At 42.3% G+C, this 25,195-nt stretch overlaps 1 protein-coding gene across 3 annotated transcripts in view; it reads left to right on the top strand.

Moving 5' to 3' along the window:
• The window catches only part of CLPB (ClpB caseinolytic peptidase B homolog (E. coli)), a 208,692-nt gene that overhangs the window by 120,675 nt on the left and 62,822 nt on the right, over positions 1-25,195 (top strand). For all 3 annotated transcript variants that reach the window (XM_006870266.1, XM_006870265.1, XM_006870267.1), the window contains one exon: positions 10,081-10,209. In XM_006870266.1, the coding sequence (XP_006870328.1) occupies positions 10,081-10,209 (129 nt within the window). The remainder of the gene's footprint in view (positions 1-10,080; positions 10,210-25,195) is intronic.

Genomic DNA, 25,195 nt, shown 5'->3' with positions numbered 1-25,195 from the left:
AAGTTCTCTGTCAATGTATGCTTGCAGCCGTTTCTGTATTACCTTTAGTAAAACTTTACTCGCATGGGATATCAAAGAGACTGTCGATGGTTTCCGCATTCCATTGGGTCACCTCTCTTTGGAATGGGCACAAATACAGATCTCTTCCAATCAGTTGGCCATATAGTTGTCTTTCAAATTTCTTGGCATAGATGAGTGAGTGCCTCCCGTGCCACCTCACTTTCTTGAAACATTTCAGTTTTTATTCCATAAGTTCCTTGTGCCTTTTTCTTTGCCAATTCCTTCAGTGTACCTTGGACTTCCTCTTTCAGTCTTGATCATATGCTACCTCTTGAAACAGTTGAACATCAACCATTTCCTATTGGTACAGTGACTCTGTGTATTCCTCCCATCTTCTTTTGATGCTTTCTGCATCATTCAATTTTAAATACCCTGTTGGTATTTAAAATGCCCATGTCATAGTTTCCAGGATCACAGAAACTGACAAGCTATCACTGTACGATAAACTGACAGACAAGTGGTGCATATCTGCACTATTCACTTTTTTTAACTTTGTGGTTGACTTTGTTCTAAATTGTTATCTCTGTTTCCCTTTTTTCAGTCTTGTAGGTTTATTTTATTTTTAATGCTTCTGTTACTAGAGTCCTGGTGTGGCATGGCAGGATAATGCACTGCACTGCAAGGTTGGTTTGAACTGCATGGTGGGTGGTTCAAACCCACCAGCTGCTCCTCAGAAACTCTATACAGGGTCACTGTGAGTCATAACTGATTTGATGGCACTTAACAACAGCAATAGAAGGAGTCCTGTTTTGGTGATATAAGATAAGCCCTGAACTGCTAACTACAAGGTCAGCATTTCCAACCCACCAGCCATTCCTTGGAAACCAAGTACAGGGTTGCTATGAGTCTAAACTGACGTTGACAGTACTTAACAACATCAGTGGCTAATGATGTTGAGAATTTTTTCATGTAATTATTGGCCATTTGTGTATGTTTTTGGAAGAACTGTCTGTTCAAATCCTTTGTCCATTTTTTATTGTTGTTTTTTTTATAGAATATTGTGAGGTAGATGATATTATCCCTGTTTTGCAGATGAAGAAACTAAAACTCAGAAATGTTAAATACTTCGATCAAAATCATACTATCAGTGAGTTTTGCTTCCCAGTCTGACTGACTCTGACCTCCATACTCTTTCAAATGCACCATGCTACCCCCTGAGGATTCATGATGAGAATGCCCAGGGCTCTTTTATGGAACAGAGAAAGGAAGTGTGTTTGGAGAGTGTCGTAGTATCTAGTGCTGCTATAACAGAAATGCCACAAGTGGAAGGCTTTAACAAGCAGACATTTATTCTCTCACAGAGTTTAGGAGGCTAGAAGTCCAAATTCAGAGTGCTGGCTCTAGGGGAAGGCTGTTTGTGTGCGTTCTAGGGAAAAGTCCTGGTGTCCTTTCAGTATCTGTATTCTTGACATCAGTCTTCCTGGCTTTAGGAGCCTCACAGTGTAGGAACCCCACATCCAAAGGACCTATTCCCCTCCCTCCCAGCTCTTCTATCTTGGTGGGAATAGGTCCCTCTGTTTACTTCTCTCTCTTTTTGTATCTCAAAAGTGTCTGTTATCTAGAGACCACCCATCTTGTCTCTTACGCGTATTTCGAAATCTCCCCCAGTAGAGCAGTGTGAGCACAGGAGTCATGTGTGACTCATCTCTGTGTCCCTAATGCCTAACACAAGAGAGAAAGACAGCATCAGTAAATGGTTATGGTAATGTTTAAAAGCCTGTTATTAGATTTGATTCTTACAATATTTAAATACTCAATACTCCTCAAATCATTGTTTCATGTACCCATTTTACAGATAGAAGAGCTAGGTAAATGGTAGCTGTAAGATTGAGCTCTGTATGACTTCTTTCTTTACTTTAAATCACTCTTGATCTTAAGTATCTTGTGAGGCAGTATATTTGTGCAGTTTAAGCAAGTGCTGGGGAGTAGCGAGGGCTGCATAAGGGCTTCAGGGACTACTTTTCACCCCTGCTGACTTCTCGGCACAGATGAGGCCAGGCAATTCGTCTGGCACATTATCTGCCAAAAGCTTCCAGACTGACCCTGGTCACAGCACCCAGGCATAGATTTTTCAACATCAAAAGGCAGAATTGGTATTATATACATAATGATCTTTTTTTGTAAAGAGGTGGGATCAGAAGAATACCAGAGTGATGCTTTGTCGTGCTTTCTGCAGTCAGAAGTATAAGATCAACCAAAGAGACAGGGTGCTGGCTTAAAGGAGTGACTGGAGCCTGAACCCATCTCCTGCTGGAGACAAGCCTGTAGCTAGATGTCTTTGTTGGAAAGTGGACGCTTCACTGGCTGAGCACCAGCTGTAAACATGCAGCCTGAAAAGACCACGTTGGTGGCCATCTGGTGAGATGATCTTGGGGAGTTACTTAGCTTCCCTGGAGTTGCCTATTCATCTTTAGTGAGGGTGGGATACATATGTGTATGTGTGTGAGGACCTGTGCTGCGCCTGTCTCCCCCTCCTCCTTCCCACCTTTGGCCACTTTGGGGGAGGATAGTGATGAGTGTGAGATTTAAAGAGCCAGGGGCTTCAGCAAGATCTTCTGGAAGGATTCTAAAACTAAGTGATGGCAGAGAAAGAGCTTAATGAGAGGACCAGGGAAAATGTTCTAGCTGAACTGGCTGCATTGCAGTGCTACTACTAGTGAGTTGTATCATACATTCTTCTGAACATACAGGGTAATGCTGAAATATATACGTGAAAATGCTTTACAGATTACAAAACACTACTCAGTTACAAAGAGTGTTCTGTGAACCACCAGTAGTACTACAGGATTAACAGGAATTAGGTGAAAAAACGGAGGCTCAAACAAGTTGGGAAACTGATGAGTGACACCAAATTAAACAGATGGTTCTTCACTCTGAACTGTTTACATCATCATGCTCACTGTACCTTTCTGAGGGGAGCAGTGTCTGCAACATTCCCCAAAGGAATCCTTTTTTTTTTTTTTCAAAATAGAGGATACACTTTTGGAAGTGCAAGACTAGACAGTAGTAGTAATTTTTTTAAATTTCCAAAAACCCAGCAACCTTATAGGCCCCAGTAGAGCTGCCCCCTAGTGTTTCCAAGACTGTGAATCTTTACAGAAACAGACAGCCTCATCTTTCTCTCAAAGAACAGCTGGTGGGTGTGAACAATCAACCTTACAATTAGCTGCCCAATGCCTAACCCATAGTGCCACCAGAGTTCCTTGTTGTGCTCGTTGTTGTTGTTGTTAAGTACCGTGGAGTTGGTTCCAACTCATAGCGAACCCTATATAGGGTTTTGGGGGTTTTAAATCTTCAAGGGAACAGAAAGCCTTGTCCTTCTCCCATGGAGCAGCTGGCGGGCTCAAACCGTGATCCTTGTGGGTTGTAGTCCAGTGCTTATCGTATGGAGCCACCTTATTGGGATGTATTTTATGGCAAGGAGCTCTGGTGGTGGTGGCTGTGTGCCTTGAGGTCGGTTCTGACTCACAGCGACCCTGTACAGGGTTTCCGAGACTGTAAATCTTTATGGGAGCAGAACGTCTTATCTTTCTCCCGTGGAACAGCTGGTAGTTTCGAACTGCTGACCTTGCGGTTCACAGACCATATGCCAGGTGAGGCAAGTATGCTTTAGGATAAGCACTGGACTGGTAACCCCAAGGTCATCAGTTCAAACCCACCAGCCGCTCTCAGAAACCCTGTACAGAGTCTCTGTGAGTCAGAACTGACTTGATGGCACTTAACAACAACATATGGCAGGTACTCTTCCAAGCCCCTTAACCCATAGTATCTCATTTAGTCCTATAATATCTCAGGAAGGGATATCTCCATTTATAGATACTGAAACTTGGCATACATCAGTTAGGTAATTCGTTCGAGATTACACAGTAAGTAAATTCACAGTGCTCTGACCCCAGAGCCTACTTGTTCAACAGCCTTCACTCAATACATGATGGGTACTAGTACTATTGTTATTACCACTGTTACTGTCATTCCAAAACCAAAAATATCAGTGCCTTACATATGTATGTATTGGTTGATTCAACAAATATTTGTCAAGCACATATTTTTCGCCTCATACTATGCTGAGCACTGAAGAAGAGAGTCCCACTTCCTGTGCTCATCAAGCTTTTAGTATACTGGGGAACATAGTTAAGTAAATGGTTGGTTACAATAGAATGTAATAAATACTGTAATTGGAGAGAACCCAAGGTGCCAGGGGAGTTCCAGGGAACAATAACTAACTACCTCACACTTGGGAGGAATCACTAGAGGAAGTGACTTCTAATCTAAGGCCTAAAATTGAATTGAAGTTAGTCAAGCTGAAGATATGTGAGGGAAGAGGAAATCTGCCAGGCAGTGGAGTGGTATTTGCAAAAGCTCAGAGGCAAGGTTGGGATGGTGAGACAGGAGATTTCAGAGGTGAATGAAGGCCCTCCTCATGGACAGTCCTTAGTGGGTAGAGTTATAATACTGGCACTCTGCCAAGATTTGCTCCTGAACTAAATAGCCTCCACTACGTTGATTTGCTTTTTATGGTAAGCACCTTGTATATCTCTTTCAATACAACTGTGAAACTCTATTATAATCAGTCTGCTCAATTATCTTGATTCTTGCGTTAGACTGTTAATTTCTTAAAGTCAGGAGTTATGTCTCATTCGATATGCATTTCCAGAAGCTACCACCATGTATTTGTGCTCATTAAACATTGTTTGTTGAATGAATGATGGGTTTTCTCTGTAAAATGAATTATATCCTTCCTGCTTTCCTCAGGTTCATCATTATGTCCAGTATATAATGTGTCAATTCAGTGATGTCCTTAGGGGCTTTTGAGGTACTGTACTCTGAATTCCAGCGTCAGCTTTTCATTGTGCTGTTCTTTTCCCTTGCTGCCAGACCAGTGCTGGCGCGTAATTAATTTGCTTGATTTTAAAGCCTTTTCCCCAGTGTTTTTACTCTCTTCTGCTCTGCCATGGATTGGAAACAGGATCACCTACCATGATCTGATAAAACTATTTGTGACTAAGAGTTAGTAATCTCTGAGTTAGGTCCTAAGAGGCTCTCTTATGGGAACAATATAGATGAACATGAGACTTTTATGTTAGCTTCTCAGAGGCCCTCTTCCTGTTCTCAATACTCCAGGAGAGGTCAGATAATACCCAGGGGCCTGGAGTGGGGGTGAAGGATGAGGGAGGCCATCATCTGGAGAGTCCCTGCCTGGATGAGAAGAGCTGATGGACCATGGACTGTAGTCCAGGAGAGTGGTCTGTTCTCCAGCTACACATGCCACCAAATTCACTTTTGCCAAACATTTGAAATGTTTCCACCCAGTCTAGGGTATCTAGGTGCTAGCTACATACTGCAGGCCATTCTCTTTTAAGGGCAAGTTCATAGAATCTATGTGTGCACCTTCACCTGAACAGGGAAAGAAGAAGAGATAAGAGCCAAGGCTGGGACCAGAACATCTGGCACACTATGCTACTTTCTCTGAGCTCGGAATCACTCATTTGTATAATGAGGGTGTCAGTGTAATATGATGGAAAGAAAAAATGAGGACTCAAACAGATCAGACCTGGATTCTACTCCTCATTCAACCACTTATTAACTGTATGACCAACCTCAGTGCTTCCAGTTCCTTGTCTATAAATGAGAATTAAGTGGTTGGTTATGAGTCAGACTGCTAATCTCATGGTAAGCAGTTCGAAACTACCAGTAGTTCTGAGGGAGACAGATGAGGCTTTCTGCTCCCATAAAGATTTATAGCCTCGGAAACCATAAACAGGGTTTCTGTGAGTTGGAACTGACTCCACAGCATACCGCCACCACCACCATGTAAAGTAAAATTGGAAGTTGTCAAAAATGAAATGGAATGCATAAAGATCAACATTCTCTGCATTAATGCTGGAAGAAAGAAATACTCTGTTGTGTTTCATGTGTCTAGGGTGCCCTTCATGGAGCCGATTAAAAAAAAAATGAAATCTGAAAACTGAAAAAAAAGAAGATGGAAGGAATACACAGAGACACTGTACCAAAAGAAATGGCCAATGTTCATCCATTTCAAGAGGTAGCAGATGATCAAGAACCAATGGTACTGAAGGAAGAAATTCAAGGTACGCTGAAGACATTGGCAAAAAACAAAGTTCCAGCAGTTGATGGAATACAAATTGAAATATTTCAACAAACTGATGCAGCCCTGGAGATACTCACTCATCTCTGCCAGGAAATTTGGAAGACAGCTAAACTAGGCAACTGATTGGAAAAGATCCATATTCGTGCACATTCTAAAGAAAGTAGACTCAACCGAATGCAGAAGTCATTGGAGAATATCATTAATGTCACATGCAAGTAAAATTTTACTTAAGATAATTCAAAAATAACTGCAACAGTACATGGACAGGGAACTGCCAGAGGCTCAAGCAGATCAGTTGAGGCTATGAAACGAGGGATATCAGATGTCTAAAAGCAGAGAATACCAGAAAGATGTTTACCTGTGCTTTATTGACTATGAGAAGGATTTCCATTGTATGGATCACGGTAAGTTATGGATAACATTGAGGAGAATGAATATTCCATAACACTTAATTGTGCTCATGAGCAATTTGTACATGGGACAAAAAGCAATCATTCATATAGAACAAGGAAACACTAAATGATTTAAAATCAGGAAAGGTGTGCACCCAGGTTGTATTCTTTCAGCATACTTAAGTCAGTGTGTATGCTGAGCAAATAATCTAAGAAGCTGAATTGTATGAAGAAGAATATGGCATCAGGATTGGAGGAAGAATCATTAATAATCTGTGATATGCAGATGATACAGCCTTGCATGCTGAAAGTAAAAGGGACATAAAATACTTACTAATGAAAATCACTGCCTTCGGTATGCATCTCAGTGTAAAGAAAACAAAAATCCTCATCACTGGAGCAAAAATAATATCATGATAAATGAGGGAAAGATTGAAGGTGTCAAAGACTTCATTTTGCTTGGATCTACTTTCAACACTCATGGTAACAGTAATCAAGAAATCAAATGGTGTATTGCATTTAAAGCCTCTTTAAATTTCAAGAGCAAAAATGTCATTTTTAGAACACTTGACCCAAGCCATAGTATGTTCAGTAACTGTATATGCCTGTGAAAGTTGGGCATTGAATAAGGAAGACTATAGAATAATTGATGCATTTGAGTTGTGGTGTTGGCGAAGCGTATTACAAGTACCATTGACTGCCAGAAGAACAAACAAATATGTGTTGAAAGAAGTACAGCCAGAATGCTTAGAAGCCAGGATGGCGAGACTTTGTCTCTCATACATTGGACATGTTATCACGAGGGACCATTCCCTGGAGAAGTACATCGTGCTAAAGTGGAGAATCAGTAGAAATGAGGAAGACCCACAATGAGATGGATTGACATGGTGGCAATAAAAATGAATTCAAGCATAAAATAATTCTGAGGATTACGCAGGACCAGGAAGTGTTTTGTTGTTGTTCATAGGGTCACTATGAGTCGGAACCAACTCCATGGCACCTAACAACAAAACAAAGTAGTTTAGAGAGCTGAGTCAGATTTATTGTATGAAGTGACCAGAGTAGGAGGTCAATAAATGAAATCTATTAGTATTAAGGAAAGGAGGAGGCATGACAGCCTTCTGAATTTTAGGACTTTAAATAATAGTTTAGGTTTGCAAGAGGAGAAAATGCATGGACTCTATTCCAAGTGTCTGGTGCTTTTGACTACCTAGGCAAGGTTACCTCTTGATTTAAGTTACCCTTTTATCCACAAGAGGTAAGAGAAACCTGCTCTTTGCAGAGATCCTAGACCACAGATTAGGGGAGAAGAGTTATGCATGTAGGTAGGACCCACATTCCACCACAACAAACCCACTCAGACAGGAACATGATACAGTTTCTCAGCTAACTTCTACATGCAGCACATACTTATTGCCAGATTAAAAAAATCTCAGCATGAGGCAGAAAAAAACTGTACCACCGGAACAGAATATTGGTCTGTAGGGTCAAAGATCCTCAGGGAGGGCCCCTGAGGTATGATAACATTCCAGTTTATCATGTAAATAATGACTCTTCAAAGCAACACACATAGCCAGGACTATCCTGTGTAGAAGGGAACATGTGGTCACTCAACCCAGAGGGCCTTGGAGAAGTGGTGGTTTTAGACTTTTTTAATGCAAAGCCAAAAGTGTCAGGAATATAAGTATCAGAATGATCTTGGGAGTTTTATCTTCTTACCGTAAAAAAAAAAAAAAAAAAAAAAAGTATGCACAGTCTATTTATTAAGGATTTAAAAAGTAGATTATACAGTTATACACACAGGAAATTCCATGATTGTAGATTTTATGTTGTTTGTTGTTAAGTGCCGTCAAGTCGGTTCCAACTCATAGCAACCCTATACAGGGTTTCTGAGGCTCTGGTAGTGTAGTGGTTACAAATTGGGCAGCGAACCTTAAGGTCAACAGTTCAAAACTACCAGCCGCTTCGCGGGAGAAAAATGAGGATTTCTACTCCCATCAAGATTTACAGCCTTGGAAACCCTGTACAGGGTCGCTATGGGTCGGAATCCACTCAACAGCACTTAACAACAACAAATCTTTGTGGGAGCAGAAAGCCTCATCTTTCTCCCATGAAGCAACTAGTGGGCTTGAACCAAAGACTTTGTGCTTCACCGCCTAGTGCTTACCCTACTGAGTCACCGTGTTCATGTCAACTATATATACTTATATCTATATATGTATAATTTCTTAAACTGGTAATACTATTGCTGCCTTGTATTTTCTTCTTTGTACTCTTCCATAATAATAAAAAAATTACTTGCTTTTATAAATTTCAGAAGTCCTTTAAAAATAAATATTAAATACTAAGTAGATTGTAAACATCTTGAGAGCAGAAAAAGATGAGTATTCTTTGGCTAAGAATAGCCTCCTATCTCCCAATCCATCTCTGTTCCATTTGATCTAATCTCTCTTTACCTGGATAACTCTTTACCCTTTCAAGACTCATCTTTTGGGGTCCTCTCTTCATATCCAAGCTGAGATAAAACTTCTCTGGCTTCCTTTATTATCCTTTTATGCCTCTAACAGCGTTTATCTCAAACAGTACTCTAAACATCTGTTCATTGTCTACCTCTTATCAGATTAGGTCATGGACCATGGACCATATCTGATTTATTTCTATGTCCCCAGGACAAGTCCTAACACATAATGTTGTTAAGTGCTTTTGAGTCAGTTCTGACTCATAGAAGCCATGTATAGGGTTTCTGAGGAACAACTGGTGGGTTTGAACTGCCAACCTTTTGGTTAGTAGTCCTGTGCTTATCTTACAACACCACACCAGAACTCCTAACACATAATGTTGTTGTTAGTAAGTTCTGTCTTGTCGATTCCTACCCATAGCGATTCTATATAGGTTCTGAGGAGCAGCAGGTGAGTTTGAACCACTTACCTTGTGGTTCATACCAACCTTGCAGTCTAGTGCTTATCCTGCAGTGCCACACCAGGACTCCTAACACATAATTTTGTTGTTGTTGTTGTTGTTAAGTGTCATCGATCAAGTTGGTTCCAACTCACAGTGTTCCAGTACAGGGTTTCTGAGGAGAGGCTGGTGAGTTAGAGCCACCAACCTTGCAGTTCAAACCAGCCTTGAGGTAAAGTGCTTATCCTACAATGCCACACCAGGACTCCATTAACACATAATTTTTGTTGTTGTTATGTGCCATCAAGTCAGCTCCGACCCATGGCAACCCTGTATGGGATTTCCTAGGAGCAGCTGGTAAGCTTGAACCACCAACCTTGCAGTTCAAACCAATTTTGAAGTACAACACAGTCAGTAAAGATTTGTTGAGCTGGTCTCTGTGGCAGCTCCTCTTGCCAGCACAGATGGCCAGGCACACAGTAGGTGACATTGTATATTTGGTAAGTGGGTAGATAAGTAAGTGAATAGTAAGTTAAAATGCCGAGAAAAAGACGGTGAAATTGGCTGTTCATATCATGGCGTATGTTTCTAATGGAAGTGTTTGTGTCACTGCCCCTCCAGTCCTGGTCACCCGAGAGGATGACTTCAACAACCGGCTGAACAATCGCGCCAGCTTCAAAGGTTGCACAGCTTTGCACTACGCCGTCCTTGCTGATGACTACCGCACCGTCAAGGAGCTGCTTGATGGAGGTGAGAACATGGGCTGGATAAGGTGGGGTGGGCTTGGCAGGGGAAGAGAGTACTTGGAGCATTTCCACCCTGCAAATGTGATACTTTCCCAAAGCCTTGTGACCCTCCCAACACTGGATGGACATGCCTTGAGAGTGGTTGCAGTCCATGAGTGACTTGTACACATGTGACTTACCCTTCTAGGGGGTGTATCTTCTGTGTGTGTGTGAGAGAGAGAGAGATGCACCGCCCCATCCTACTTGTTTGCACATGTTCATTTGTTCAGTAGCCTTCTCTTTAACTTGACTTTGAGCTCCCTGAAAACAAGAGCCATGGCTGCGCTTTTAATCCTGTGTCCCCTAGTGTACTAGTTAGCTCTTGGTACACCTCAAATTATATTTGTGGATTGATTAAATAACCTCCCTTTGGAAAGCATCAGTTATCACTGGAGAAGACAATGGGACAGCCTGTGCCTTCCAGGTTTCAAACCAGTTCTTGGTTCAGTCACCACTGACCAAGTAAAACCAACCAGGAACAACCTGGATTTGTAAAATGTGGGTATACCAGAACAGGATAAATTACAGGTCAGCACCCTGCTAGAAATTCAAGTCTCCTTCTTAGAAAACAAGGGCAGAGTATGTATTGCAACCAAATCTCTTGATCAACAGAGTCATAAACAGCTGTGCCTGGCTCAAAGATGGCAGCTTTGACTATGTACTGCTCTCATGGTCCTGATATCTTGCATCAATTTCCTGAAAAGGTTCACTGTGCCTCTTCTGAGTCCCATTTCAGGGCCTTGACTCATATTTTTCCCATTCTAGTTATTGTTTCAGTACACCCACATTTTACAAATTCAAGTTCATTGCTATTTCACAACATTGGCCATGACTGAACAAGTTTAAATCCATTCAAAGCTCAGGTGCCTGCCTTCACAAACCCAGGCTGGTCTGATCCTGTAGATCTTATGAAGAGTTAGTTAACCTGCCACCCAGCTGGATACTTCCCCAGCCAGCACTTTCCTTCGCCCCACTTCCCTTTGGTCCCACCCTAATCTCACTGTGGAGTCCTGGTGTGCGATAACATAGACCACAAGGTGAGCCATTCAAACTCACAAGCGGCTCCTTGGCATCCCTATACAGAATCGTTATGAATCAGAACCAACTTGACAGCATTTAGCAACAAATTCTCCTTAAGATAGGGAGAGAAGCATCTTCCCAGGTGCCTGTTATGCTGCCATTTCTTTAGGATATAGGGATTCTCTTTTAGAGATGGATCCCTGGGTCTTCCTTGTGAGGGGTCGGTCATTCTTCATAGAACTTGAGTGCTGGAAGGGTCCTCAGAGGTTCTCTGGGCCACCTTTATTCTCTGTCTCCTACCCCACCAGAAGTAGCTGGTCATGTGTCATTTCCTTGGATTTGTCAGTGACAAATTTGACAAGTCTTCTTCCCTGGGTAGTCCAGACTATCTTTATCTTAGTTCAGTTCTGACTGGTTGAAACCTCTCCTTTTTAAGGACCTGCCATCTTCTTCTCTGTAGTTTCTACCAATTGTTATCTGCAGCTCAACTTCTTTTTCAAAAGCCAATCTTCACATATATATTCCTGAGTGTTTTTGTGTACATCCCCACCCCCGCCAAAAAAAAACGAAAACAGAGGGAATAGAAGCAAATGTTGTTGAAGATGCATGGAGGAGATTGTAATCATTGCAATGAAATGATGAGTGTAAAACTGATGTTCAAACAATCATTCAATTCACAATTAAAATTTTTAAAAAGGCCAATTTTACATAAAGTTCTTATAGTCCTAGAGCCTTGCCTCTGCAGACCCAGCATCCACAGTGATTGGGTCTTTTTCTAGTCCTTGTGATGTGATTGGGCTGGAGGAGCTTCCCAGTAAACCCAAATCTTAACACTTATAGTCAGCCTAAGCCACACTGACTTAAAACCCAAACTTGGCCCATCCCACCAGAATGTGCCTTGATAGGGGTACGTACACTGTAAATGACAGGACTACTCATGGATATGCTGACAGGTCCTAGATAGCAGATATTTAGCATTATAGCTCACTCTGGGCTCAAAGAAACCAAGACTTAGAAAATGTCCCCAAGCAGGATGCTTCTCAGTTTGTCCTTTGGCAAGCTCTCTGGTGAAATATTTGTAGCTAAGAAATAGAGCATTTACCATAGAGTCTCTCTCTACCATGCCTTAAAATCAATCAATATATCAGCCATTGTCCAACAGTTTATATTACTCCCTTCCCCTCAACTCCCAAATAGATAGAGAATTCACTTTAAAAGGAACCCTTCTCTCCAGCCTTACAGATCAAACATCTTTGAAATGAAGGGGCATTGGGCCTTTTATGAAAATCCCTCCTATCCTCCCCACCCCAGGACTAGGCCAGCCCTTTGAGCTGTCCCAGGGGCATGGTTCTTGCCTAGTGACTTGGAACAGATACCCTTAGCCCCAGCCTTTACATTTCTCCCACCTGCTTTTTTACCCAACATCTATTTATATCCCTTACCCTAACCTCTTAGCCTCAAAGACCAAAACCATTAACCCACTTATTTCTCCATCCTCAACCTGAACAAGTGGGCTTCAGGCTTGCCAACTTCTGACCTCCTTCCCCCTTGACCTCTCTTGGTCTGCTTGTGTGTGTGACCAGCCAACCAAGAGGCAAAACCCTGCTCCCTTATCTGAGGGGCTGTTGCCAATAATGTTTCCAAAGTCTTCTGGCTTAAGTTGACCTTCTCCAGGGGATATTGGGGAAGGTAGGTGTGCTTTTTCCCTGACCATGTAGCTTTCTGAGGTTATACTTGGTGTCAGAGGGGCACTTTTCATGAGGTCCAAAGCAGGTGTAAGACACAGGGGTCAGCCTACGTTCATGAAGTCTACACAGAGCTCTTTTCCTTGAAATTGCTTAGTCTACAGGGATTTGGAGGGCTAGAGCTACAGTGGTCTGGAGGCAGCTTTCCTTGCCCTCTGATCCGCAGTTCCCGTTGGAGAACTGAGGGATGTTCTGACAACACCATCCGTCTGCTCACTCGACCATTAGGAGGCAGCATGGAGTAATAGAAAGGCCACCTTGGTCAACCCAGGTTTCGTTTGAATTCTAGCTCCTCCACCTGTTTAGCTGTACTTTGCCTTAAACATGTTACCTTACCTTTCTAAACCTCAGTTTTCTTACTTACTGTGAAGTAACACCTGAAGTCCTGTAGGGTAAGCACAGGGCTGTAAGTTCTGTTTGCACAAGGTTGGTGGTTTAAACTCACCAGCCGCTCCTTGGAAACCCTATGCAGGGCTACTTTGAATTAGAACCTACTCAGTGACACTTAACAACAACAATAAAGTAACACCTACCTCACAAGGGTGGTATAAGGATTAGAGATGTCTATAAAAGTCCCTGGTATATGGTAGTTCATCCATGATTGGTAATTTTCATTATGACTTATTATATAAAGAAATCAAACTCTTATCCTGACACTTATAATCAATCCCCCATCAAATCATTCCTCACCAAGATGGAACCTTAACTCCCACCTAAAGGCCTTTTAACTCTGCCTCTGCCCACACCCCACCCTGCCTAAAATACCATCATGTTTTCTCTCTTCCCATCTGAATCCTCAGACCCTTCAAGGCCTCCTTCTCTCAGGAAGTTTCTCCTGATTGGTCCACTCTGATATGTCCTCCTGTAAACTTCCACATTATTGGATTAGGTGCTTAGCACAGACTGGTAGAGGTCACATCTTTCATCTTCAGGAAGAGCCTGGTTTAAATCTCAGCTCTGCTATATGACTCTCACGTGCCTTTTTACCCAGCATTCATCTGCACCCCCTGCTCTAGCCTCCCAGCCTCAAGAATCAAACCATTGACCTACTCATTTCTCCCTCTCCTTCTATCTGTACCAGGGGGCTTCAAAAAGTTTGTGGAAAATGGAATTAAAAGATAATGGCATCCCTCCACAAACTTTTTGAAACCCCTTCCTAGTTTGCCTTGGTCGTGTTACCTCAGGAATCCCAGTGTGGCGCTGCGGGTTAATACGCCGGACTGCATTGTTGGTTTGCACCACAAGGTCAGCGGTTCAAGCTCAACAGCCGCTCCTTGGAAACCCTATACAGGCTCGCTTTGAGTTGGAACCAACTTGACGGCACTTACCAACAACTACAACAAATGTTACCTTGCCTTTTGAAGCCTAAGTTTTTTGATCTGTGAGATAACACCTGCCTCACAGCCACTTACCATCTATAAGACCAGGCACCTCAGGGGACCCTAAGATGGAGCAGGCAAACTGGAACTGCCTGAGAGACTTTCAGACTAATGGAGGAGACAGATATGGAAACAGATCATTACAGCTGTGTAGATGCTCTGGAAAAGAACTGGACAAGGGCCTCTGGGGACACAGAGGAGGAAGCAGCATCTGATTCTGCTTGGGTGAGCAGGAAGGTAGAGTCAGTTATAGAATCTTCCCAGAGCAGGAGCTACTTAGCTTAAGCCATGTCAGGAAGAGTGGTGGAAGTTTGACAGACTGATTTCTAAGGGTTTTGAATGACCTGATGCCACTCAGGAAAGTAGGGACAGAGGTACAAAAAATGGCACCAGTCATCCCTTTACAGGATTGGTAATTACAGCACTCTCAATGCAGCTGATTTCAATAATTCATTGCATTGGCCACACAGAACTCAGAGACAGTACTCATGTGAATACCGTTTATTAGAAAAGTTAACAGGTTACAGTTGCAGGTTCAGAAAATGCTCAGGATACAGGGTTTTGTCAAGGATAGCTTTTTCCGTACCATACCCACAGGCAGCTCTCTCAGGCTCTTTGGCCTGGCTCAGGCAATATTACAAAGTTCTCTTTTGTTGTTGTTAGGTGCTGTTGAGTTGATTCGAACTCATTATATATAGCATGATACATAACAGAACGAAACACTGCCTGGTCCTGCATCAACATCACAGTTGTTGTTAAACTTGATCCCATTGCTGCTGCCACTGTGCCAATCCATCTTGCTAAGGGTCTTCCTCTTTTTCACTGACCCTCCACTTTACCAAGCTTGATGTCCTTCTCCAGGGACTGCCCCTCCTGATAGTATGTCTGAAGTATAAGAGACCAAGTCTCACCATCTTGGCTTCTAAGGAGCATTCTGATTATACTTCTCCCAACACAAACGTGTTTGTTCTTCTGGCAGTCCATGATACCTTCAGTATTCTTCTCCAATACTACAACTCAAATGCATCAGTTCTTCTATGGTCTTCCAACTTTCACATGTGTATGTGGCTATTGAAAATACCATGGCTTGGGTCAGGCACACCTTAGACCTTAAGCTGACATATTTGCTCTTTCACACTTTAAAAAGGTCTTATGCAGCAGATTTGCCTAAAGCAGCACATTATTTGATTTCTTTGCTGCTTGTGTGAGCTTGTTTCACGCCTCATCTTCTAAGGTCTAGGAAGAATATGGTAGTGAACCTGTGGTAGTACAGTATCTTCTACAGAGAAGTCAATATATATTATCAGAAACACTCATTGTGCACCTGTGTAAGTAATACAAATAATTCCAACTTTTTAACTGAATTTTAGAGTTATTCAAGTCTGACCTGCTCCTAACTGATTTTTCCCCATGGCTGTCCTGTTCCTACAGCTACACCATATAGTTAATTCAATGTCCCTGCCTTTTACAGTTCTTTCTGCTTCTCATTTCCCTTTAACATTTCATTTCTTACCCTGGTGAAATTCTACCAGTCAGTTCCCAGCCCTAATATCCCCTCCCTTCTGATGTCTTCCCTGTTCCCTGGAAACGGAGTCCAGTCCCAAGGTAGATTGAAGACAGGGATTAAGTCTGATGATTGTGACTGTCTCCTTTGCCACAGAGCCCCATACATAGTTCAGTATATTTTGAATGCACTGATAAATCTCCCAAACCACTGTAGCTTTTCTCTTAAGAGATGTGGTATCTTTGCTTCCCAGCCCACCCACTTTGAGTGTCATAACGCATCTGGCTTCACCCAGATAATGAGGTCTGAGTGCCTCTTGCTGGGCACTTCCTCTTCAGACACCCATGTTCACCACCTCAAAGACATTGGGCCTTTGTTGTTAAGTGCTGTCGAGTTAGTTCTGACCCATAGTGACCCTGTATAGGGTTTCCGAGGAGCAGCTGGTGAGCTTGAAACACTAACCTTGCAGGTCAAACCAACCTTGCAATCCAGCGCATTAACTCACAGTGCCACACCAGGACTCCCATTTGGCCTTTAGGAAATCTGATACCATGTTTCCTCCAGCCTTCCTTAGGCTCTTCCCTGCCTACTTGCGTGGCTCTTCCTTACCCCTCTCTGCAAGTACATGGCTCACTTGTTAGTCTTAACCAGCTCAGCCATCGTCAAATGAAACCTTACAGTCCCACCATCCTAGCCTGAGGCAATGTTTGCAATGCAGACTACCCTCCCTTTAACAGCCTGATAACTTATTGTCTGGACCTCAAACTCAGTGCTCCCTTTCTTGTTCCACTTCACCGTCTGTCCATCTGTCTGCATTGCCAGATGTTGAGGAAATCATCTTTGCCTCAGGCTACCCCCCATGAAACTTCACACTCTAATTCTTGCCAGCCTGCCAAGAAGGAGAATGAGTCCTGGGCTAAGGGTCAGGAGTTCTCGCTCTGCCACCAACAAACAATATGACCTTAGGCAAGTCCTTTCGCCTCAACAAAATAAAGAGGCTAAGGTAGCTGATCCCAAGGACACTTCCAGCTCAGCATCTTGTGTAACCCCTGGGCAAGACTTCTCATTCATTTATCATTTACTGAAAGCATCTCCTGGCACAGGCCCCACCCTAGGCACCAGGGAAATAAAGATGATCCAGACTTGGTCTTTGCCCTTAAGGAACTCATAGTTCAGTAAGGAAATCAGACATTTTAACAAAGAATCACTATCTAGTGAGTTAATGGAGATATATAGCAGGTGCTGTGGGATTACACAGAAAAGACCTTTTAAATCTCTGGGGAGGGTGGGGGAAGCATGATGGAAGAGATGGTGTTGGCAGAGTCTTGAAGGATGAATACAAGTTTACCAAGTGAATGAGAGAGAAAGGCAGAGGGAACAGCATGTAAAAGGCATGGAGTTTGAAGCAGGATATTTTATATTCAATACATTGCGAGTGGTTCCAAGAGCTGAATTTATTAGGTATGTATGGAAAGGTCAGAAGGCAAGAATGGAAAGCAGGAACCAAGAATGAAAGCCTGTAAATATAAACTATGCTGAGGAAGTTGGACTTTATCCTCCAGTGAGAACCATTAAGATTTAGGGAAAGGACAGGATTAGATTTGTGTTTGATGTAAAAGATGGCTGAGAAGTTTCCAAACTGTTTATCAGTAATTCAATGGATAAATAAATTGTGGGCTGTTCTCATAATGGAATATTATCATACAAACAAAGGAATGAATGTACTCTTGCTTCATATAACAGTATTGATGAGTCTCACAAACAACATTTGGGTCACAAGCCAAACATGGAAGAGTACTTATTGTATGCCTACCCAAGAGTACTCCTTGGCTGTATAGGATCGTTATGAGTCAGAGTCTACTTGATGGCACTTAACACCAATAACAAGCAACATTTATGTAAAGTTCAAAAATAAATTAAGCTAATCAATGATATAAGAAGTAGGGGTACCACTTGGTTATCCTCAAAGGTACTCAATGGCACTCAACAACAACAAACAACATTTATGTAAAGTTCAAAAATCAAAGATATAAGAAGTCAGTGTACCACTTGGCTACCCTCGAAGGGGTGAGTGGTGACAGAGAGGTCACAAGGGAGCTCTTCTGGGATGCTGTAATGTTCTTTCCGTTTATCTGCTTGCTATGTAGGTCTGTCAACCTAATAAAAATTCATGAAGCTACACTGTTCTGTACTTTCTGAACTTTTCTATATATATGTTGTACATGAAAGAAAAGTTTGAAAATAGAAAAAAAAATTAGAAGGGACATGATTGGAGAAAGAGAAACTATTTCATTTGAAAGCTATTATAACTATGTAGTTACTAAACTAAGGCAATCACAGAGAAGGAGAGAAGGGGACTAGTCCCAGAAACATGTAGTAGACTCACTAGGATCAAATGGTGAAAGAAAAGGAAGAATCAGTGTGGTCCAGGTTCTGAATTAGATGACTGAGTAGATAGAGGTGCCCTATATTGAGGAATACTGTAGGGAGCCATGGTGGGGAGCAGAGGAATGGCCAGCCCTGAAACAGATTATCCTTGCTTCCTTCCCTCCCACTATCCAGCATTGTAACTGCTCCTTTGATTTTTGTTCCCTTCTTAGTCACCTGACAGAACATTAACCCTACATAAACCCAAATCTTTATATATTATATATGAGATACTGCTGTCAGAAGAACTCCCTATCTTCACACCATCACCTCCACTGGTCTTCCTATATCTGTGCCCCTCTACACCTGCCTTCCTTCCTCTATACTGGAGAAATTTTGTAAGACTAATCCCTGCATTTGGACCCTAACACTTGTTCTCTCTAATTTTCTCAAGGACTTTGCTTTTCCAGTTGTCCCCTGTATCTCTTGTGTTATCTGGTTTTTTCTTTCTCTACTGGCTCTTTGTCATCATCAAAACAAAACCAAAAACTTCCCTTGACCCTATATCTAACCTCATTTCTCTATATTCCTTCATGGCAAAAATCCTTACAAGAATTGTCAGTGTCTACTGATCCCACTTTTCCTGGGTCTGTTCTTTCCTCAATCTCAATGTTAGCATGGCCAAAATATACGTGTGTTTTCTCCAAAAATTGACCTCCCCTAAGTCTTCCCCATCTCGATGATTGGTGCCATCATGTACCCAGTTTTCAGGCCAAAAACGTTAGAATCATACTCTGATTCTCATTTTATTATACTCCATATCAAGTTTCTCAGTAAGTTCTTCAGTTGTGCCTCTTAAGTACCCTTTTTTCACAATCTCTCGTCTTGTTACCCTAAACCCATCCTCCAAATAATAGCCAGAAGGATCTTTTTGAAACATAAATCATGTCATTCTCCTATTTAAAATCCTCCTTTGGCTTCCACTGAAACTAAAATGAAATCTAAACTCCTTACCAGAGCCTACCAGGCCCTATCTATATAACTTAGATCCTGCCTACCTCTTCAACTTCATCTCTATCCATGCTCTCCTTTGTACACTGCCCTCTAGTAACATTTGCCATATATTGCCCCTCACATACTGAACACTCCTTCCGTCTGAGGGCCTTTGCACTTCCCTCTTTTAGTGTTCAGTAACACTCTCCTTCTGTGGATGTCTGCCTCATCATTCAGGTCTCAACTCAAATATCCTCTCCTTAGAGAGGCCTTCCCTGACCACCTAGCAAAGGTAGCTCCCCTGCTCACATTTTCATACAACCTTATATTACTTTCATAGCACTTATCAGTCCTGGAAATGATCTTATTTGTCTATATGCTTATAATCTGCCTCCCCTACAGGAGACAGTAAGCCTTTTGATGACAGATGCCTTGTCAATATAAAAGTAAGTAAAAAAGTATTGCTGCTAGGGTTTCAGTTCATCTGTGCACACAGGTTTATTCCAGCAAAGCATCTTTAAGCATGTCTCTGTGATCAGTGGATAGCTACAGAAAGTTCTCTCAATACTATACTCATCTTCGTCTTTTTAAGATGCCTTCGAATATAAGAGCCAATCAAAACTTCAGAAGGCATCTGCTGGGCCAGTTAAATTCAAAAGGTTATGGTGACTGTTTTTTGGGGTCCCAAAGGGATAATTCCAAAAGGGTTATAGATTTTCTTAAACAGTACAGAGTGATCATGGGGGCTTATTAGTAAGGAGTTAATAAAATGGAAAACTGCATTGGTGAGAAAAAAGCCAGGAAAGTTAAGCTGGAGAATTTTCTTTTTCATCACCACAGTGTACAAGCTTGTTCTTCAAGGGTAGCAAATGCTGTCATGAGAATTTCATTGATAAATTTTACCCTATCCACTCTACAGCCCCTTCAGACTTTTTTTTTTGTACCCAAAACTCAAATAACATTGAAAAGGGACATCGTTTGAGTCCCTTGAGAATGTCAGAACTGCTGTTTTGACATAGTGTGAACTGAAAAGCGTCGAATTCTTCAGAGAAGCGGTGGTGGTGGCTGTGTGCCGTGGAGTCGGTTCCGACTCATAACGACCCTGTACAGGGTTTCCGAGGCTGTAAATCTTTATGGGCGCAGAATGCCTCATCTTTCTCCCACAGAACAGCTGGTAGTTTCGAACTACTGACCTTGCGGTTCGCAGCCCGATTCGTAACCACTACACTACCAGAGCTCCTTATAAACACCTACTTCAGAAGTGTATAGCCCTACATGGAGGATATGATGAACAACAATAGCTTCACATTTTGGTTTCTATTATTTTGTTACGGTACTTTTTTACTTACCTTCATATTTTACTAGGTTCGTATGCTCCCAGAGAAAAATTCGTAACTAGCATATGGTTGTTGTTGTTAAGTACCGTGGAGTCGGTTCTGACTCATAGTGACCCTGCACAGGTTTCCAAGGCTGCAAATCTTTACGGGAACAGAAAGCCTCATCTTTCTCCCACGGAACAGCTGGTAGTTTCAAACTGCTGACCTTGAGGTTAGCAGCCCGATTTGTAACCACTACGCTACCAGAGGTCTAGTAGCATATGGTAGGTGATTAATAAATACCTGTTGACCAACTAACTTTGGGAAACCTGTGAGATACTCTCACTGTGATGTGTAACAGGTCATTGGAGAAATGGGTCTAAAACTCAGGATAGAAAAGACACCAAGTTAGACATGAAGATTTGAGCACTATCAGTCTCTTGGGGATGTCTCAAGTTGGCTGAAATCTGTGAGTTGTCTGTGGAAAGTTTTAGAACTAAAGACACAGCGCTGAGAGAACTTAAACTTCAAAGGTGAGTATGAGAAGAAGAGTCAATGCAAGAGACCCAAAGGAACAGAGAGGTAAAAGGAGAAAGAAAAAGCAGTAGGAGGTGGGATGGGCTGCTGTAAGGAAGTGCTTCCCAGACTTTCCAGGAAAGACCTGTTTCTTTGTGTGTGTGTGTTTGTAATTCCCAGTCACTTTTGTAAAATACACAAACATTCTAAAAATAGGTATTATTAGAAAATTACTCTTTTTTTAAAATGACAAAATACAGCCCCAAATTTGTCATTATCTTCTACAGATGCAAAAGTACTCTGACAAGTTTCTATATAATCACCCCCCCACTTTTTTCCATTTTAAAAGTTTATTGTTGTTGTTGAGTATATACACAGCCAGACACCAATTCAGCCGTTTCCACGTGTGCAATTCAGTGACACTATCTATCTTGTTTGAGTTGTACAACCAAAAACTGGTAGCAAAGTTCACAGACTGAACTCAGTACACAGACCCCATTTTAAGCACTTCTCGGATGGACTGCTAACTGCATGTTTGGCAGTTCAAGCCACAGGAGAAAGATGGAGCTGTCTGCTCTTGTAAAGATTCACAGCCTTGGAAACCCTATAGAGAGAGTGGCTGAGTCGGAATAGACTTGCTGGCAGTGGCTTTGGGTTGGTTTCTGGTCTCTATGGTACCTGAGGTATGTCTTGGAAGAGGAATGTAGGGAGTAGGGAATAGTATGAGATCGTGTAACAGGGACTTAATTTGAAGGGAGTGAAGGAAGTTTTCTCTGAACATAGAGCATTTGCTTTGAGATCTGAAATATGGATGCTAGTCAGTCATTTAACATGAGACAAACTTATGGAGGGGGAGAGCACTTATTCATCCAGAAGGGACCCACGAGTCCATTTAGGACCCTTGTGGGGAATGAAGGAGCTCTCTGGTACAGCATACCTTGTTTTATTGCACTTCTCCTATTGTGTTTCGCAGATACTGTATGTTTTACAAATTGAAGGTTTGTAGCAACCCTTTATCTACCTGCAGGTCTATCTGTGCCATGTTTCCAGTAGTATGTGCTGATTCTAAGTGTCTGTGTCATGTTTTGGTAATTCTCACTTCATACTTTTCAAAATATTTTTCAAACTTTTCCATAATACTGTTGTGTGTATAGTAGACTGTTATTGATGTTGTTATTACATGCCGTCAAGTCAATTACAAATCATAGCAACCCTGTATAGGGGGTTTCTAAGGAGCAGCTGCTGGTGAGTTTGAACTGCTGACCCTGTGGTTCAAACTGACCTTGCAGTCCAGTGCTTTATCCTACAGCACCATACCAGGACATAACTTTTATGTGTACTAAGAAACCAAAAAAATTTTTGTAACTCACTTTATTGCTACATTTCTTTATTGCCATGATCTGAAACCAAACCCACAATATCTCCAAGATGCATCTATATTATAATTGCAGAGCATGCAGTACTGTGAGTTCAGGGTTAAAAGAGGCCCTGGGTTACCTTGAATCCTTTCCTCTGCCTTGGTCTGCCCAGCCCATTACTCTGTGCAGAATGAGGAACTGTCCTTGCTCAACACCAGGTATTCCTATATCCCAGTTTCTGTAGACATAGAGGAGTCACTGCATGGTTGAGCTAGAGATGAAAGCTTGGTCACCAGAGCCCATACTCCCCAGAGCCACCTTTCATCCAGGCACCCACATTTCATCAAGGCTTTAATCGGCTCCAAGCAGTCCTCCAATGAGCCTGGCTGGTATCCGGCATGAGCTCATCACCGCCAGCAGTGGCAGCTGGAGGCCAAGGCTCCCCTGGGTGAAGAAGGGGTCAGCATCAGCTGGGCCAAGTCTATTCTGAACCCTATACTTCACCTGCACTGGACCTGGAAACAGAACTGAGTAGGACTTAGGTTTCCCAAAGTAGGGTCAGGGACCCTTTGTCCACCCCACTTGTACCCCCAACAGTTCCTGGGCAGAATGCATAGAGAAAGGGCAGCAGTGGAGCTTTAAGAAAGAGGCAATGTGGCTCTGAAAATCAAGGCCTACAAATAGCAGCAAAGACCCCATTCCCAGGGTCAGATTGAAGAGTGGGCCAGAACCAAGGTTCCCTTCACAAAAGAAAGCCTGGTATTATCTGGGAAGAATGCAACAGGGAGCTTCGCTAGAGGTTTGTACCACAGACTCCTTTCCCAGCATTATTTTGGAAATGAACTCTTTTAAATATAGAAGCAGCAGCATACTTCCTTCCTACCTAAGGAATCCTTTAGGGACTCCGTCAGAAGTCATGAGAGTTTGCATGATGGGAACTGCTGACTAGGGTCAGGTGACCTGGCACTTAGCTCTGGCACTAACTACCTTGCAGTGGGATCTTGCTCCTCACTGAGTCTCATTTTCCCCACCTGTAAAGTAATTGATCTCAAAGCTCTCTTCCACTTTGTGAATAATTGCCCTTTGACTCATCTAATTGCAAATTTGTTGTTGTAGTTGTTAGTGCTGTCGAGTCGGTTCTGACCCATAGCAACCCTGTGTAGGGTTTCTGAGGAGTGGCTGGTAAGCTTAAACCACCGACCATGTGCTTCAAACCAGCTTTGCAGTCCAGCACATTAACCCACAGCACCACAACAGGCCTCCAGTTGCAAATTTAGTAACTATTAATTAATTTACTGCAGGTGATCATCATCCCTATTCTAAGTTCCTCTGATACACATGCTCTTAAAGTATCCTGCATAATTTCTTTATTCCCCCTTACTGTAACATGTAGTTAAATAGTTATTTGATTAGTATATTTCTCCCTCACTTTGTAGTGGGTTTCCTGAAGGTAGGGTTTGGATCTCTAGTGTTTATATTCCCTGGTGTGGCTTTGTGGGTTAATGCGCCAGACTGCAAAGTCGTTTGAACTGCAAGGTTGGCAGTTCAAACTCACCAGCTGCTCCTTAGAAACCCTATACAGGGCCGCTATGGGTTGGAATCTACTCGACGGCACTTGACAAAAACAACAACAGTATTGTCCTTAGCACATGATAGGTGCTTTGTAAATATTTGTTGAAAAAGTTACTTTATAAATGAGCACTAGGCATTATAGTTGATGTGAAGTGCCATCGATGACATGATTAATTTGAGTTCACCTACCTGGTTTGTCATGCAGTCTCAACTCTTGGACAAACCTAGTAAGTCTGTTGACTTAATTAGAGAAAAGCACTCTATTTAAAAAAAAAAAAAAAAAGTGGAACCACTAGCACCACTCTGGGTCAAAAAAACGGATCCTCTTTATGTTTGCAGTCTGTTCCCTGTCCTCGCCTTGCCCCTCATCTGTCCATCATCCTTCCTCTTTTACTTTTGGTAGCTTGCCTGATGACTCTGTTTGGGCAGAGATAAAGGAGCATAAACTGGGAAGTCCTTATTGGCAGCAGTTTTGGACTTTTTGGGGCAAAAAAAATAGCAGTTTTATGAGGAAGATGAGTAAGACCTTCACCCTCGGTGGGAAATTTAAATGCAGACATCAGCAGATGTACCTGTGCCATTTGATATCATAGTTAAAGATACCCCTTCACACTCCTGATTCTCCACATACTGAGAAGTGAAGTTAGTAAAAAGATTTAATTGGTTCCTGTTTCTGCAAGCGCTCTCAGAGTCAACTATAAAGGAGGCCTTTTGCCTTCCTTAAGGTTAGAGTGAGAATCTGTATATCTGAATACATTTGAATGTAAAAATATAGTAAATGAAGTATACCTTATTCCAGGAAGCCTGGTATAGCCACCACTGGGTGGGGTGGTGGCCCATAGTGACACAAGGATACTGTGGCACACTGAAGGACAAGAGATTTCCACAACCCTTTTGAAAACCCCCTCATATATGTATGGAGACCTGGTGTAACACTGCAGATTAATGCGCTAATGTGCTGATTTGTATCATCTGAGCAGAAAGCTTTCCTTAGCTTTCAGAATAAATGTTAAGTGGACGCATAAGCCATCCCTTTGATAACTCCTATGGACTTAAGCTGGGATTGGTCAACAGAAGCTTAAACATCTGGTCAGCTCAGCCCTTTGGGGTGGTTGGTATTTTCTAGACACCCCATCAAGATTGATTGGCCTCTTAACTGAATTAGCCAGATGTGCGGGCAT

The sequence above is a fragment of the Chrysochloris asiatica genome, unplaced genomic scaffold (genome assembly GCF_000296735.1).
Source record: "Chrysochloris asiatica unplaced genomic scaffold, ChrAsi1.0 scaffold00140, whole genome shotgun sequence".
NCBI lineage: Eukaryota > Metazoa > Chordata > Mammalia > Afrosoricida > Chrysochloridae > Chrysochloris > Chrysochloris asiatica.
This window is presented reverse-complemented; position numbering and strand designations above follow the sequence as displayed.